Source organism: Tenrec ecaudatus, chromosome 10 (assembly GCF_050624435.1).
Source record: "Tenrec ecaudatus isolate mTenEca1 chromosome 10, mTenEca1.hap1, whole genome shotgun sequence".
Taxonomy (NCBI): Eukaryota; Metazoa; Chordata; class Mammalia; order Afrosoricida; family Tenrecidae; genus Tenrec; species Tenrec ecaudatus.
Genome location: NC_134539.1, coordinates 75,586,668 through 75,603,344, shown reverse-complemented (window position 1 = coordinate 75,603,344; position 16,677 = coordinate 75,586,668). Strand labels below are relative to the sequence as shown.

Sequence of the window (16,677 nt, the reverse complement as noted above, 5' to 3'; positions counted from 1 at the left end):
TCATTATCATCCTATTGTCAACCAGGCCCGGTCTCTACAGATGCTCCCAAAGAATTAGTTCCAGCCCTTTCCCTTGGTGTTAGCTCTAGGGGCCGGGGTGTGTGTGTGTGGGGAGGGAGGGGAGGGGGGGCGGCGGGCAGGGGGTTCAGGAGAAAAGCAGGGCTGGCCATTCAACAGAAACACCACTTCATCACAGCCAGGAGTTTATTTTCAGCTCTGGCTGGTGCCTGGCCTTGCACTCCTGCAGCAGGCAGTTATTTATAGCCAAAGTAAGGCTGTTTGAGATGAGTTTACAAAGTAAATAAATAAACAAACAAACAGGAGGGGTTGCCTGTCTGGGGAAATGCACATTTCTGCAGAAGGACTAGGAATGCCAGGTCCCCAAAAGGATGCAACGGAGGTGAGGGCTGGTCGCCATGCCACCTAAGGTCAGCCCTGGAGGTCACACAAGCCTTCAAAAGAGGCAAGCTCCTACTGAGTGTTTACTGCTGGTTAGATGCATGCGGGGCTGGAGGCCTTGCAGGGGTCACGCACTTTAATCGACAAAGTGCTGCTATGATCCTTGTTTCTGTGATGATGACACAGGCTGGGAGGGCAAGTCATACACCTAATAAAGCACAGTTGGTAAGAGACGGTGCATGCTTTCTGAACAAATGAGCTGCATTCTGGGAATGGGACAGGCTCTAACCTACAAGATGGCCACAGCTCAGCAGGACTTGGTCCTACTAGCTCTACTGGCATGCTCTCTTGGTCTTGATCTCTAGAGCAGAGTGTTTTGTGTCACCCACCAAGCACCACAAAATGCTTGACATACAACCCTGGGAAGCAGCGGGCTGTGCATTAACCAGAGTGCAGACAAGGGGAGCCTTGCCTTGCCAGAGATGCAGCGCCCAGCAGCCTGCCCTTTGGATGGAAGCTGATGCCCTTATAGCAGTTAGCGTGTGGCACTCACTGAGGAACAAAGCCTAGACAAGCATCTGGTCAGGCACACCAGTTTTAGATGGCACTTGCTCAGCATCATCGCCCTGGAATGGAAAATGATGAGGGAGGGGCCGTGTGGTGCTGGCAGGATATTAGGGCAGCAGATTTTTAAATGGGGAGGAAAAAAAATCAAATTCATCGACATAACAGGCATTTCATTTAATTCTCTTGATTATCAGGAAGACGTCTGGTGAGTGGGTGGGTGTATGGAGTGGGGAGATGTACATGCGTGCGTGTGTGTGTAGTGGGAGAGCTGGCAGAGATGACACTTTCATTGTCAGCAGCTGAGGGCTAAAGCCACCAACTACAGGACCTTGACCCAAAGGGCTACTCCATAGTGGCTTGAGCTCCAAACCTTGGAGAGCTTTCAACTCTCCTAATTACAGGGAAACGTGATCATTTAAATGAATGGCCTTCCTTCCTGTTGTGGGGAAGCATCTGGGAACTACTGAAGTTGTCAGAGATTGGTTATTACTGCACAATCTTGGCTCGAGCCAGGCTTATGACTTCAGCGTTTTTGGACACTACTTGGCAAAACAGATAAAAGCCCGTGGACAGCTGGTTTGGGGGCTTACATTTTAACCATCATTTGTGAGAAAACGTACTTATGGGAAACGGCTTTGGGAGTGCGGCTTGGGAAGCGCAGCTCAACACTGGGCCTGTGTGCAGAGCGGGTGCCCTGGACTGCAGGCCTGGAACCAATTACATTACGGGGCTGGGATGTGATCAGTCCTGCGTTCAGGAAGGGCTCTCGGTGACATTTTGTGTTTCTCAATTTGACAAGCTGGAAGGGCAAATTCTGGCTTTGTCTTCTCTCTCCTTCCTGGAGCAAATAAACGACCCTTTGGGTAGGCTTCTGTGATGCTTTCATGTTAGTTTACAACCATAACTACATTTTACATCTTGTGAGAAGATGAACCTCCAGTGCCTGGTGGGTGGTGAGGGAGGTCCGGCACGGAGCCCTCACGGTGTGGCTGCTGTCTCTTTGCTCTGGCACGGAGAGGCCAGAGCAAAGAAAGCCAACATCTGCAGCATGTTTGGGTCTAAAAATATCCTTTTCCCTTCTTTTTAAATTTAAATTCTTTGTTCCTTTCCCTTCTTAATACACTTCTTAGTCGAAGTCATTTTTGGAAACCCTTTGAAAATGCTAAGAACAAAGTATATCCAAAACCAAAAATCTTGTCTGAGAGAATTTTAGGTAACAAGATGGGTGAATAGACGTCTTCAGTTCCTTTTCCTGTGACATATTTTTGCAACCCGAACCACAAGTTCTTAGAAAATCCTACAGTTTTGGCCAATGATGCCACATGGCTAATTATGTACTTATAAAAACCTCCCACACATCTTAGGGTGCTCTGTGTAGTCAATATGTGACTTAATAGAATCAACTCTTTCAAAAAAAGATTCAGTATACAATCAAATTCAGGTTTACAGATCTGATAGGACTATTTCTATGCAGTTTGGATTTAAACATCCTGACAGGGACTCTAATTTATACTTGTTTTTAGACACCTATCTAGAGCCAATAGCTACTCTCACTAGTGCTTCAGGTGACCAAGGGCAAAAACATGTCTCTTCGTCTCCAGCCTCTGGGCCCTTCTTTATTTAGCCTGGGCAGATTCTCAATAATTATTTGGTAAATGAGCAGTTCATAAATATTGATCTAACTATGTTTACATGATGAGGGCCTGAATTTTAATGGTGACTTTAGCTTAAGACTACTATAGGCTAATGATTTAGCTTCTCTATTCTGTTTTCTCCTTCTTTAAAATACAGAATCACAGAGTCATAAAGTGCAAGCCCATGAAGAGGAGACTAATAGCTTGCAAACAAGGAAGTCCAAGGTCAACAGACGTGGATAGTGCCCTTAACTTGTTAGGGTAGTGGGGAACAGAAGTCATCACCTCACTGAGCCCACAGCTTGGTCAGAAAAGAGACCAAACTACAAACCCATGGGGAGTGGGCTTGGACCATAGACTATATTTTGCTGTTAAGTCTAAAACAATGGAGAAGAGTTTAGGAGTCAAAGACTTCAAATAATATGCAACACCCATGGGATGGAGCAGCCCTAGAGAGGCTTCCCAACAGTGGGAGCCAACAGCAGCACAGTGCTCCCCCAAAGAGAAAGCAGTCTTGACAGTGGCAGAGCAAGAGGACCTCCTGGAAAGCAGCAGGGGGGTGGGGGGGGAGGCAAGAAGAGCAGGCTGGGAAGCAAAGCTCCTCAGGGAAGGAGGCAGTGTGTAGGAGTCCCTGGCCAGCCCCTGGCCCAGGGAGTTCCAGCCTGTCCTTCCCTTTCTGTTCAGTAGGGTTCAGGCTTTAGCTCTGATAAAGACAAGCTGACATCTGGAAGAGGAGCCGAAACTAGGAACCTAGTTTGTCCAACAGGAGCAGACACCTTTCTGGACACCAAGCAGCTCATCTTCCATGCCTCTCACCAGCCTCTTTTTCTTTTTGTTCCATTCTCTCTCCGTCCCACTCACCTCTTCCCTTTCCTGAGATGCCTTTCAACCAGACACTGTGGCCACTCTTTGTGATTGCTGCTCAGTTAGTTGTTAGTTCTCAAGGATGACTCTTGGCTAGGAGATTGAAGAGGAAAGGAGGGAGGGTGGAATTAGGGAGGGAAGGAAGGAGAGAGGGAGGCAGAAGCAGCCTGGATAGAGAAACAGATGCCCGAGGAGAACTTAAGGAGCCCACCATGTGTCTCAAAGAGGGGGCCAGCTGCCCCACAGCATGGGCATGCCTTCTGTGAGGTCGATCCGTGCCGATGCATACAAACCCGGTCCAAAATCTCAGAAAACCATTTTTTTTCTCAGAATGGCCTAGCAGCTGCTCTACAGCCCTTTCCCCCCCACTCTTCTTTTTAACGTAAGTCCTCAAGCTTACACACACTTAATTTTCTCACCCTAACATTACAACACCAAACAAAATAAAAGGCAGCTATCATGGTCATCTCTGTAGAACTGCTTCCCCAAATCTGGGGCTGCTGGCAGTTTATTTCTCTGGAAGTTATTCTGAAAGCCAGGATGCTAAAAGGTAAAGGATTACACCCACAGAGTTCTGGCAGGCATGCAGGGTGTACCTTGCGATAGATGTCCATAATTGCAGTTATAAGGAGGTACAAAGAAGTGGATTAAATTATTTGTGGGGGCAGGTGGGGGGGGAACGTGGGTGGAGAAAGGTTTTTCTAGCATCATCTTCTCAATACCTGAAGGACACTGGCAATCCTAATGGCTACTAAGAGAACTCAAAATCTTGGTCTAGGTCAAAGTCAATATGGACTCAGTGCAAAACTTACAAGATTCAGGTGACCAGAGTGTAGAAACTGAGAATCTGTAAGCCAGAGAAGGGATCTGAAAAGGAGCCGGGACACAGGAATTCAAGTGTTGAGGGTGGGAAGGGCTGGAGGGATCAGAGCCAGGAGAGGTGGAAGGGGCCTAGGGGAGTGGGCTCCACTTGGGCTGCAATGTACGCAAGGCAGGCAGCCCTGCGGGGGTACAAGAGCCGGGAAAGCTCCTGCCCAGGGACAGGAACAGGGGCACCATGGTCATGTGAGACCACTCACCCAGCACAGCTGTCTCTAAGAGGGCTGGAAGTCAGTTCCCCACTCACCCACTCATTTTCCCCAAAGACCTTTCCTCTGTCAAATTGCTCCCAGAGACCACACGACAGAGGTCGGGTGCATGTCTGTGGATGTGCAAGCTCCTAGGATCATGGCACATGCTGGGAAAGAAAGGAAGCCCGGGAGTCAGGAGATAATCCTTTCATTGAAGGGAGAGTCTGGAAGATGCAGGGAAGACCTAGAGGAAGCGCTGAGGGGTGCTAATGTAGCACCAGGGAGGAGGAGCAAGAAGTGCCTAGGGCACACTCTGGGGGGTGGGGACTGGGTGACAGCCTGGCCAGTGGTAAGGAGAGCTGCTGGGGAAGAGGAGGCTTCAGCTAAGGCCCAAGGGCTGGCAGATGCTGGAGTGGGAAGTCCAGGAGAGGCAGCAGAAGGGCAGATTATGTTCTCCCATGACTTCCACCCCGGAGGGTCCATATTCAGGGTGACCTAGAATACAGGTTGGGTTTTCCAGCCCCCACTCACCAGGCAATTTTCTCTGCTTGGAGTATCTTTAGTCTACTTTCCTTGCTGAAATCCAACTGTCCTTCAGGACTCAGCCCAACCTCCATTTCCTCCATGAAACTCTTCTTGACCCCCTACCCGACCAACGGGGTGTCTATTGACTTGTAGTTGGTAAGCTGTTACTCAGGTCTTGCTGTAACACAAGTCTCTCTGTGCCTGCTTTCTTTTGCCTATGGAATGGAAGCACTTCTCAGGGATGAGGCAATGTCTTACCCATCTCTGGATAGCTCTTGCAACTTGACTCTCGCATAGGAGATGCCCCATGCTCACTGAATAAAACTGAACCCCCCACCCCTGGCTCCCAGGAAGAGTGACCAAGAGCAACTTCTCCTGAGCCCAGGCCAATTTCAATTGCTCACTGCAGGTGAATTGCTTGGCAAAAGGTTTTCAATGGTAACATTTTCCAGTAGATAGACCAAGAACCCTGCAAAGTGTCTGGAGTTGACAACTGAATGGCCCTCGTCTGGAATCCCATGCTGGATCGGTGGCACAGGCCCAGAACAATGGAAAGGGGACATTTAGGAATAAAGGGGCCGCTCTGACACCAACCCAAAGGCCTCGACTTAGGTTTCATCTCGTTTAGAATGGAAGCAGGGACTGGGTGATGGTACATTGGCACTACACACCAAATAACTTTCGTGGGCTTCTACCTATCAGATGTCAACTATTCCAAACACTTACGTTCCTGTGTTTAAAATAGAGTGCCTCTACGACCCCATCAGACACGCCCCTTCATGAAGTTGGTGCTTAGCATGCAATATTCTAGGCCAGTGTTTCCCAAAGTGGGTGATACTGCCCCCTGGGGTGGGGTGGGGAGAGCGGCACTGAGTAATTTTTTTTTCCCTTTTGAAAAGGAAGCACTAGGCCAAGTAAGTTTGGGAAGTTCTAGATGCAAACAAATTATCTCGAGATGCTCCTAGGCCCATGGATGAACACAAACTGTCCTCAGATTTTCTTTGGTTTGGTAGTGAGCCTCCCAGGGCTTTCCTAGTCCTCATACCCCGAGCTGCTCTAAAGGAAGATGACAGATGTTCTGGGGTAACGCAGCAGACTGTCAGCTCACCGAGATGGGGAAACAGTCAAGAGCTGGCATTATCTTAAGGCTGCGTTGGATAAGATTTGTGAAAAGAGCTTGTCAGAGGTGCTTGTCTGGGTAACAGATCAGGTGTGTACAACTGGGCTTGTGGGCAAGGGGATGGTCTTTTAACCTCCCTATAGCACTTGCAGGTTTGCTAAGGGCTCTCAGGAGCTAAGCTCCAGGACCCAATGAGACAACATAATCCAACGTCTTCACAACAGACAGGGCTGTCTTAACCCAGGGCTCTGGGTGTGTCCAGACCAGCAAAATCAAACGGGGAACCTGGGTTTGGAGAAGTCTTTAAAAGTCATTTGATTCAACTGCATCACTTAGAGAAGGGCAAGACCACAAGCTCCCTGCCAGTGAGTGGATTCCAACATATAGTGACCCTTCAGGGTGGTGGAGAAGGACTCCATTGGATTCCTGAGTTGGCGAGTCACAGGGAAGCACACTAGCTCATCTTTCTCCTGCAAAGTAGCTGGTGGGTTCAAAGCACCAACCGCTTGCTATTAGCCCAACGATTCATCCACAGCACCCGCAGGCCTCTGTTGGAGAGGTAGGCAAGGAGAAAAGCCCATGTAGGTCAAGCCCTATGTCCAAGCAATTATGCAATGGATTCAAAGTAGAGCCAAGGCTATACCCAGCTAGAACTCTTATTACTAAAGTAATGAAAAGCAAGGACAATAATAATGTACTTCCTAAGCTTGCTTTGCTGAAACGTTTCCTGCTATTTCACAGATTCCTCCCAATCACCCTCTGAGGCAGGGAAAATACAATCCCAAAGGAAAGAAAGCCTGTGGAGGAGAAATGACTAACCCCACGAGCAAATGGATTTTAAGTGGGATCTGAACTCAGTTCCTTTCCAAAATTCTTTCCACTGCTGCTCAGTTTCACGTGAACAGACTGCAGGAAGAATGGTGGCTCTTCAGATTCCTGGAGGTGAAGTCTAGTTTATGAGAGCATGGACCAACACTGCCTCCTAAAGGCTACTACCCCCTAAGCCACCGGTTCTCAACCTGTGGGTCATGACCCCTTTTGGGGTTGAATGAACCTTTCACAGGGGTTGCTCAATTCATAACCATAGCAAAATGACAGTTATGAAGTAGCAACGAAAATAATTTTATGGTAGGGGGTCGGTCACCACAACACGAACCGCATCACAGGGTTATGGTATTAGGAAGGTTGAGAACCACTGCAACCTTACACATAAACTGCCGAGAAACACTGTTGCAATTCTTCCCCTTGCTCCATCCACTGTAATGTGACTGAGCAGCCAACACCCATGCAGAGGCGGAGCATCCTTGCCCACTCCCTGAATCTGGGCTGGCCTTGTGACCTAAGGAGAGGCTGCAAGGCAAAGTGACATGGTGCCAACACGGTGCACACACTTTCCTTTGTTGCTTGGAGCCCTGCCGGCCGCCATGTGGGCAAGCTGGGGCTAGCCTGACAGACCACAGCGCATCACAGCCAGATCAGTCCAACTGTCCTGCCAGGGCCAAATTAGCTGCGCCGGGATCAAATCAGTGCAAGCACCCTCAGTAAAGGACTGCCTCCTTCCACCCACTGTCGAGAACTCACCTTTACACTCCAGATATGCTGGCATGGCAAGGCAAGCACGCACCAGGGATCAGTCAAATGGGTTTGAAACCCTGGTCTTGGGCAATAATACACTGTTTTTTTTCAGCCACAAAGTTTTGGGGGTGATTTGTTATGCAGCAACAAAGAACGATACGGCCCTCAAACACAGGCTTCCATCGACCTGGTAACACCTGCCCTGCACAGCCTTAACATCAACGTTGTGGAGTCTTCTACTGCAGGCCTGAGTTTGTGGGATCAGAATAAGAAGACAACTCGGCCAGCTTAGTCACAATGACAATGCTCTAAAACCCATCTCTCCAGCCTTCTCCCCTGAGATTATCCACACCATTCATCCTCAAGGCCACAGAAAACCCACCACATGTGCCCTTTCCCACTCAGGCGCAGGGATCCCATGGAAGGACAGAACCAGCGAGGAGTGGCACACACCACCGGGACGTGCAGGTGCAAATGAATAGTCACATACACACATTTGCGAGTAAAGAGTGGCTGGGCGTGACTCACCGAGGGCACAGGTAAGTTGCCGTGCCGGCTGAGAAAGGAGTTAGAGACGGACACACTGATGCCCTGAGTGGCACTGCCGTCCTCGGGCGTGAAGGTCACTTTAGTTTGCTGGACACAGTAGGAGACAGAGGAGAGGGAAGAAGCAGCATAGGAGGCCTGCTGGACAGAAGGGAGAAGAGAGAGGACAGGGCAGAAGGGAGAAAAGCAGAGAACAGTCAGGCATATATCCACCATGTGATGGCAACGGAGGGTGCCCAGGGCCATTTTGGAGAGGGCAGCTCTTTGGCTCATGAGGTCAGGGCTAAAAAATAAATAGGTAACTGAACAAGAGGGCATTTCCCTCTTTCCCCCAGGAAAGGCTGCAAAAGTTGACTTTCATACGGGTGATGGGGTGTCCATTAGAAGCAGGCTTGGAGCCATGCAGACCCATGTTGAATCCTGGTTCTGCCACCTTGTTAGGGTTCTGAGCTCCTCTCCAGTGGCGACTGGCGCTTCATCAGAGTGCAGGCTGCCTGGGCTAGCACCTGGACGCCGCCGTCTATGAGCGAATTGGCCTTGGGCATGACCCAAAGCTGTGTGCCTCCAGCTCTTCACCTGTGACATGGTGTCACAGTGGCACCTGCTGGCTAGGATGAAACAATATGACCAAAGTACTTAGGAGTGTGCTTAGTACAGTGCACAAGCTACCACATCTATCTGCCTCTGAGAGGGTGTACCTCCGAGCGGAGCAGCCCTCACAGTGCATACCACGCCACACGCCGAGGCGTTAGGGAGTGCTGGCCTTGGCTCCCACCTCTAGCTCTGGGCTCTAGGTACAGCACATACTCATGCAGAAGCTGAGTTTTTCAGCACATTTTTAATGCAGTTTTTGTGGTAAAATTAGGTGCCTCGGCTGATATTTGGGTCGGTTTATACTCGAATATACACAGTATGTCTCTGGGGCTCTTGAAGGCTGAGCTTACTTAAAATGGGCTAGGCAGGAGCTGTGGCAGGGACTGGGTGCCCCATAATCACGGGTGGGAGGTGTTGTGCTAGGGTGTGTGTTTAATTCCTGAGGCTCTCAGCCCGGCCTCTCTCCACTGTTGTCAACTTAGTGTTGGGACCTGTGTGATCACGGAACCGTCCAAGTACCCAGGAGCCCATGGACATCTGACATGTACTGTGGACAAAGGGGGCCCAGGGTGACCTCAAATCACTGAGATCGGGCTCCTCAGGGGCATTAGGAATCCTCTTGTGCAGAACCAAACCTTTTAGGCAACGAGCTTCTTGAGCAGATGTTCATGCGGTGGGCAGGGCAAATGGTTATCAGTCTCATTTTACAGATGGAGAACTGAGCCCAGAGCACAGCACATGCCTATGTGCTATGCTAGTGGCAGAACTGGAACTCTGGACCATGGTTCTCCTCTTGAGATGATCGCATGGTCCTCAGCCTCCAGCGGCCAGGGCTGTAAGGAGTAACGCAGGGGTCCTGGCCCTCTAGGCAACATGTGCCTCGAAGGACAGCCAGGGCAGCCCTTTCACGTCCTCTTGCCATGGACAAACGACAGCCCTGCTCGTACTCTACCAGGCTGGCCAGCACACAAGCGAAAAGCACATCCAGCTCTGAGGAAGTCAAGGACACCACTCAGGGATGTCCTCTTCCCTCCTGAGCATGGCTGCATCTAGGCTGCCATTCTAAACACTGGCCGGTGTCTACTGGGGTCGCCAACCAGCAGCAAAGATTGGAAATAAGGGCTCAGAGGCAAGCAACAGGCTTCCCTGAGCTGCCTAACCTGCCTGGTCCTGGTGCACACTCCCATCATGCCACAGCTGAGCCTTACTTCAGGGTGCATACCGAAGTCTGAACCCGGGAACTCTTTTTGCAGAGAAGGATAAAGAGACTCCGCCTGAAATACACAGTGCTCTGTGTCAAGCCACCCTGCTTCAATGGAGCTTGTTTCAACTGGGGCGGCCGGGCCAGTGCTGGACTATAAGTCACTCTATAGCAGGAGGCCTGTATGTAAATGGAGTCCACAGATGGCCTGGATACAGACCGTGCCCTGTGCTCCGATAAAGTCCCTCCTTTCTGGGAGGTCTATGTGAGAGCCAAAGAAGAGAGAAAAAAACATAAGAGACTGTCCACAGAGAAAACCAATATTCTGAGTACAAGCCAGGCCCAGCTGCATCAGGCTGCTCTGGAAAAGCAGGGCAGCCCCCACTGACACCAGGGTGGAAGGGGCCAAGCCAGCCAGCACGCCAGGGCCCCAACATAGCAGAAAACATCAAGGCCTGCCCCAAGGAGGGGCAGGCACAGCATAGTTCCTGGAAACCTGCTGGGATGGAGATTCTGATCACAAAGGGCAGATGAGGATGAAAGGGCCGCTTACCAGCTGCCGCTGCTTGGGGGGCAGGGCAGGGGGCGGGGCCAGCTCCTGGCCGGAGTCTCCGCTGCTGAAGGAGTCGTTGAAGCCATACACCTCCATGAGGTGCTTGTTCTTCTGCTGGTAGATGTGCTCGTTCTGTGGCGTCTGGTAGAACATGGAGGGCTGGGGCTCCGAGTAGTCCTCGAGCAGCTGCATGTAGGCCAGCACTGTGAGACAGAGGAGATGGCAGGTGAGTGGCAGCCCGGGCATCCTTGGCTTCATGGGGATGCAGAAGTGCAGGACAAGGCCTTAAAGCCTTGCTAGGAGAGAGAATCACACCATGACCTTGTAATTCCTTGCCCCCCAATCACTCTCCAGGCGGCCAGGGTGACTTCTTATGAAGCAGAAGGGGTACTTCACACTTGTGTGGAAAACCCCGGGGGTTTCCAGCAGAGCTGACCTATCCGGACCTGCGCTGCTCCCTGCTCTCCTACACTATCTTCTCTCAGCTCCTGGAACAGAGCCCGGCACATTCATTGCTGCACCCACTCTTCCTGTGACCCTCAGGAGGCTGACTCTTGCTTTGGGGCTTCAGCCAGAATATACACTGCAGGCTTAGCAAGACCAGGCCCCTTCCCATTAGCCTCCAGCTGGGCCCCTCATTTGTTTCCTCCCCAGTACTTCCCTGGTTTGTCCTTAGTCATCTGTGAGCTTCTGCTGGCCTCCCGCTTTACTGAGCAGCTAGGCTTTACTGAGCAGCTAGTCAGTGGGAGCACTGACTCCACAGTGGACCATACAATAGCCAGCAAGGCAGATCCTCTGCCTGCGAAGCTCACATTCTGCTCAGGGAAGGTGGACTTCCAGGGAGAAACTGAGTCCCGTGAAGGACAGAGCAGTGGGATGTGATGGGGCTGCTAATCAGGTGAAGGCCAGGTTCAGCGCCGCCAGACAGGGGCTGGCTCAGGGGCTGTGTGAACAGAGCAAGGAAGCAGGTTTTATTCAGACCCTGGCAGACACCTGCTCAATGGTGTGCTGGACCTGACTGACATCTAAGAAAACTATGATGGGGCGGCAGTGGAGGTTCAGGTGAAGAGAGCACAGTGGGAGTGTTGGAGAAGTTGAGAGAGAGTTTGGTTCAGGAAGTACAAAGATTTTGAATGTGAATCCAAGAGGATTTATTGCCTCCCCATCAAGAGGCATTGTGGGATAAGCAACAGGCTGCTAAGCCCAAGTTCAACCCCCACCCACCGACCATGGCTCTGTGGGAGAAAGATGAGGATGTCTACTCTCATAAGGATTTGTAGTGTTGGAAATGTTATATAGGCCACTGTAGTTGGAATCAACTGGACGGCAGTGGGTTTGGGGGATTTCCTCGAGCTGACACTGTGGTCAGGGACAGGGTCTGTGTTGATCATTGGTACAACTTCGGAGCCTGGCACACATGCATATTTGTCCAATGAAGGAATGAATGGACAGATCACAAGCCCTTCCACATTTTCCCCAGTGACTTGTGAAACCAGACACGGTTTTACCAGTCTTGAGCCCCTGGGAGATGGCTAGTGAAGCACCCATTGGGTATGCAAGCAAGTCAGCTCCTTCCTCCTTCCAGCTGAAGCCTGTGCCATATCCTAGCGAATAGGACAAATGGGGAGGAACAAAGTGCTTACTCTGAAAACAGATGGGCTCTACCCTCTCCTCCCCAAAGCCCCTAGACACTCCTGTGCTTTCCCATCTCTGCAGTCTCTGCCTAAGACACTGCCTCTGGGTGGAGCTGCCTGCAACAACTTAGCCACCCAGTGGGCAGGCTGGGCTGTGGCCCAGCAGCAGCACCACAAAGAGGCTTCAAAGGACAGCCACCAGCAGCAGGGTCCTCACCCGCCTGGGGAGGTGAGAAGTCAGCAGAACAAAGAGCTCAGCTGTTCCAGCTGAGTGAGCTCATTCTCTCTGTCACCTTCTCACCAGGAGGCGGGAGGGGGGGGGGCGGACAAGGGCAGGGACCCTCAGCCCTCAAGTGGGGAAATTTGCGGTACACAGCACTGGCTGGTTTTCAGGGTTAAGGATCACCACCCACAGAACCAGGTCCTGGTGAAGAATCCAGACCCTGGAGCTGACTGCACAGCACACCCTCCTGCCATTCATATGAAGCAGGGAGAGATAGACTAAGCCTGAGCCCAGTTTCCAGCCCCATTCACATGGACCAACTGGACCCTCACTTAGGACACTCTACCTGCCCCCCCGCCCCAGCAGAGTCTGGGCCAAGGTGGGCACCTGTTAGATACACTTCCTGGAATCATGTTGCCTTCCCCTTCTCAAGGTAGTAGAGGAGGCTCCTACCTTAGGACCTATACAATGTATATACCGATCTTCAGAGAACAGGCTGCTCTTTGATACACAGACCAAGAGTAGATACTAATTAATACTCATATGGACCTGCTGTTACACACACCAGCCTCCTAGAATGACAGTGTGAGCTGGGAAGCAAAGGGACTGAAGTCAGTGTGTGGCCAGCCTGAGGACAGACACACCATCAATCACCATCCTCTTGGCTCCCTTTTCAAACTGCAGAAGCAATTGCTGGGACTCAGATGCCGAGAGACTATCTCCAGGATGGTCTTGCAGGGCTCGCTCTCCTATTTTCAATTAACCACAGAGCCAGGACTTAACTGGAGACCTAGACTTGTCAAGCCATCACTTAGCTGAGGACAGACTCAAAGAGAGAGAGAGAGAGGGGTGGGGTGAGGGAGATCTGTTTTCCCTGCATCTCATTTCAGGGCTAGGTCTTTAGGAAACGTTTTTGGAGGGTATATTTTTCTGGCACCTTGCATTGATAATGGGGGTCCAAAGTCTCATTCCGTCTTTATAATAATAAAGAAGAATTTATTAGCTCCAGTCAGCACAGAAAACTTGACCTTAGCGATGTGCAGGATGAGAACATGATTTCTTACACAAGGCCTGCAGTAGTCACTGCTGACAGGGGCAATTATCTCACAGCGCTCCTGGTCCCACAGTGCTCTTGGTCAATGCAGCACAGGAGATGCATGCCTGGGAAGGGGATCCCCAAATGCCTACTCACTGCTCTCTTCAAAGGCTAGACACAATCACTTTCTTCTATCTGGCCCAAATAGAACATTTTAGTCAACCTGCTATCTTTCCAGAAGGGCTCTCTGACCTCGTGGTGGTGGAAGGCCCTTCAGAGACCTGCTGACCACGCACGGAGACACAGCAGTGATGTTTCACTCTGCAGAGACAAGGGGGAGGTACTTTCTAAAGCAACCAGCCCATTAGCTCAGAAACCATACCTGCTAACACCAGTTGGAAGGTTTATCAGGCTGATGCTCCCCAGGGCACCAGAACCATGGTGTCTCTCAGAACATGATCTTGGCTGCCCTTGGCAAAAGAAGCCAGGGACATTTGTGCCTTCAGAGCATCTCCAGTGGATGAGGACATTAGGTTGCACGTACCTGAGGCTTGTCCAGTGTTAGCAAGTACAAAGCATGATTACCAGCTCATTGTTCTATCTGAGCAAAGCTGTGAGGCATTTTCCATGGGGAGATTTGGAACCCTCTCCAAGAGTTTCCCAGGGGGCAAACAGTAGATTCAAGACTAGAACCCACGCCTCTGGGTACCTTAAGATTACAGCACAGAATAAACTGGTATGAGGCTATTGAAAGAGGGCAGAAACCCTTTCTACTTAGTGAGGGAGGGAGTGGAGCATATTGGCCAGTTAAAATGACAAATCAGGGACCCCAGAGGCCTGGGTGTGAATCCTGGATCTACCACTCGCTGTGTGTAGATTTGGGCAAGTTACTTAATTCCCCTAAGTTCTAGTTTCTTCCTGCACAAAATGGAAGGTCCTGACTATCTCATAAGCATAGTCACCATGGACTCGATTCCATCCCCTAGCAGCCCCACAAGACAGAGGAGGACGGCTCCCTGGGGTTCCTGAGGTTGTAAACCTTTATGGGAGCAGACAGCCTCGGCTTTTTCCTGCAGGGTGGCTGATAGGAGTTGAGGTTAACGGCACAGTGATTAACACACTGCACCACCAGGCCTCCTGCTAAATGAACATAAATATTTAGTTGGGGTAAGTCACAATGGAAGCCACTGCTGGTTTTCAAAGGTTTGCAGGCACAAATGCTACAGACATAGACAGATGGGAGAAAGCATCACAATAGATACATGAATTAATAGAGAGGCATCTTTAGCTACTTAAAACTTGAGGCTGTTCAAAAGCTGAATTAATGGCTCATTCCTGGGCCTCTAACGCGAAGCCTGCTGCTTAAGAGCCAGAAGGACAGCACTGGGCACTGTCGCCCTTAGCAGAAAACGCAAGCCGCCCTACATTCCGTTTGGAGGAACCCTAGAAAGGGTAGGGTGACCCTAAAATGGAAGGTATAGATGGGTGGAGGAACTCAGACATTTCCATTTCTTCGTGCAGAGGGAGAAGGGACCCTTCCCCCTTCTCCTTAGAGTCCCAGCTTCTAATGGGCCAATTTAAACAACAGATGGAGATGACATCATGAGCCCTACTGAGCCAGCTCTCCCTCCAGCTGGGGGACCACACCACTGAGGTCATTACGCAAAGGGGCCAACGCCTAGTGAGGGGCTGGGGAGTGTCTGACATCACCCACCTCGGCCTTCCCCAGACCAGCCTGGTGGACCTTGGGATCAGCCTGGCTGGGCTAAGGAGCAAGGACTTCCCTTCTCTGACAAAGGAGGAGGGTCCTCCTCCTTTGGGACTCTGGAATGGAGATTGGGTTTTTAACTTGGGAAAGGCCTTTGCTGGGTGTGTTCACTGAGCCCAGGGTATCCTGAAGCTGGCTACGTCCACATCCAGCGTGGACAGGGCTGGGGGGCCTCAGAGTGTAAGGCAGTTATGCCTGTGAAAGCAGAGAGGGGGTGGGGCTGGGGACAGAGAGACAGGGAAGTCTCCACAACGTGGAGTTGAGGGGTGCAGTTGACCACCAAGAACATTTCCACTAGAACTCTAATTTCTCCTCAGTGTCAAGTCCGACCCAGGAAGTGTCCACAGCCACTCCCGCTAAGCGAAGTCCTATCTGCAGTCATGATTGGGACACACGGCTCTCAGAGCCTGCTGGTGGAGAGCAGAGTGAGCACCTCACCTTGAACTCTGACCAGCCACCTCACATTCTGATAAGGATCCTCAGAAATCGCCACGTGCCCTGGGAAATGCCTCTTTTTAACACAGGCATTCCCAGCACATACCCATGGTGACGCGGCCCTGATGCCGCAGCACCGCCTGCGTGCTCAGGTGAAGAGGAGTGGGGGAGCACTGTGGTCCGGCAGGGCTCAGCCTGTGCTTTTCTAGAGACCCTGGGACTGCTCAGCTGATCGTGGTTTCTTAAAATGACCACAGCACGAACCCTTCAAGGCGCCAAGGCCCTGTTGTCTTAGTTCACCTGCACTAAGGGGGTCATGGTTTGGCTTGGGCGGAACACTTCAGTGAAATACACCACCCATTCAGCCACAATGGTGGCTCCCTGCAGCTCAACAAAAGCTTACTGTGTTTGTTTTTCTTCTCTGGTAGCGGAGGTGGTTTTTCTGGGTCACCCGTGCAGTCTGGAACAGTGAAGTCACCCACAAACTCGACAGGAGCTGAGGATCCTCCTGGCTGGAAGGGGAGAACAGCAGGAAAGGACGTGAAGGAGACTGGCTGGGCGGTGGCCGGGTTCTGCAGGTCGTCCTCAGAGATGTTGTCGTATTGTGACGGGTGCCGTTCATAGGACATCCTGCAGCCTGTGCTGTCCCCAGTCTGCGAGGCTGCACTCCTACGCTTCTTCTCCGGGAGAGCAGGCGGTGTGTCTGTCTGCTGCCCGAGGGCCAGCTGTCCCTCTGGTTGGGGACAGCTGCCAAGAGGCAGCTGGAAAGAATGACCAAGAAATGGAGATCCAGACTCTCCCAAGGACTCCGGCAGTGGGCTCAGGTTACAGGCCACGTGCTGAGGTATCTGGTCTGCGTTAGAGAGGTCTTGCTGGAGGAATTCATAGTCAGGATCATAGTGATCTGCAGTCACAAGAGGGGGGATAACTGTT

General features: G+C 51.2%; 1 protein-coding gene across 4 annotated transcripts in view; it reads right to left on the bottom strand.

The window, feature by feature from the left end:
• Positions 1 to 16,677, bottom strand: part of RAPGEF1 (Rap guanine nucleotide exchange factor 1) — a 162,168-nt gene that overhangs the window by 25,536 nt on the left and 119,955 nt on the right. For 2 of the 4 annotated variants that reach the window (XM_075560589.1, XM_075560590.1), the window contains 2 exons: positions 16,148 to 16,648; positions 10,649 to 10,851 (listed from right to left, as the gene is read on the bottom strand). In XM_075560589.1, the coding sequence (XP_075416704.1) occupies positions 10,649 to 10,851; positions 16,148 to 16,648 (704 nt within the window). Of the gene's footprint in view, positions 1 to 8,282; positions 8,442 to 10,648; positions 10,852 to 16,147; positions 16,649 to 16,677 lie in introns of all 4 variants that reach the window. The other 2 variants (XM_075560592.1, XM_075560593.1) reach the window with 2 other exon arrangements.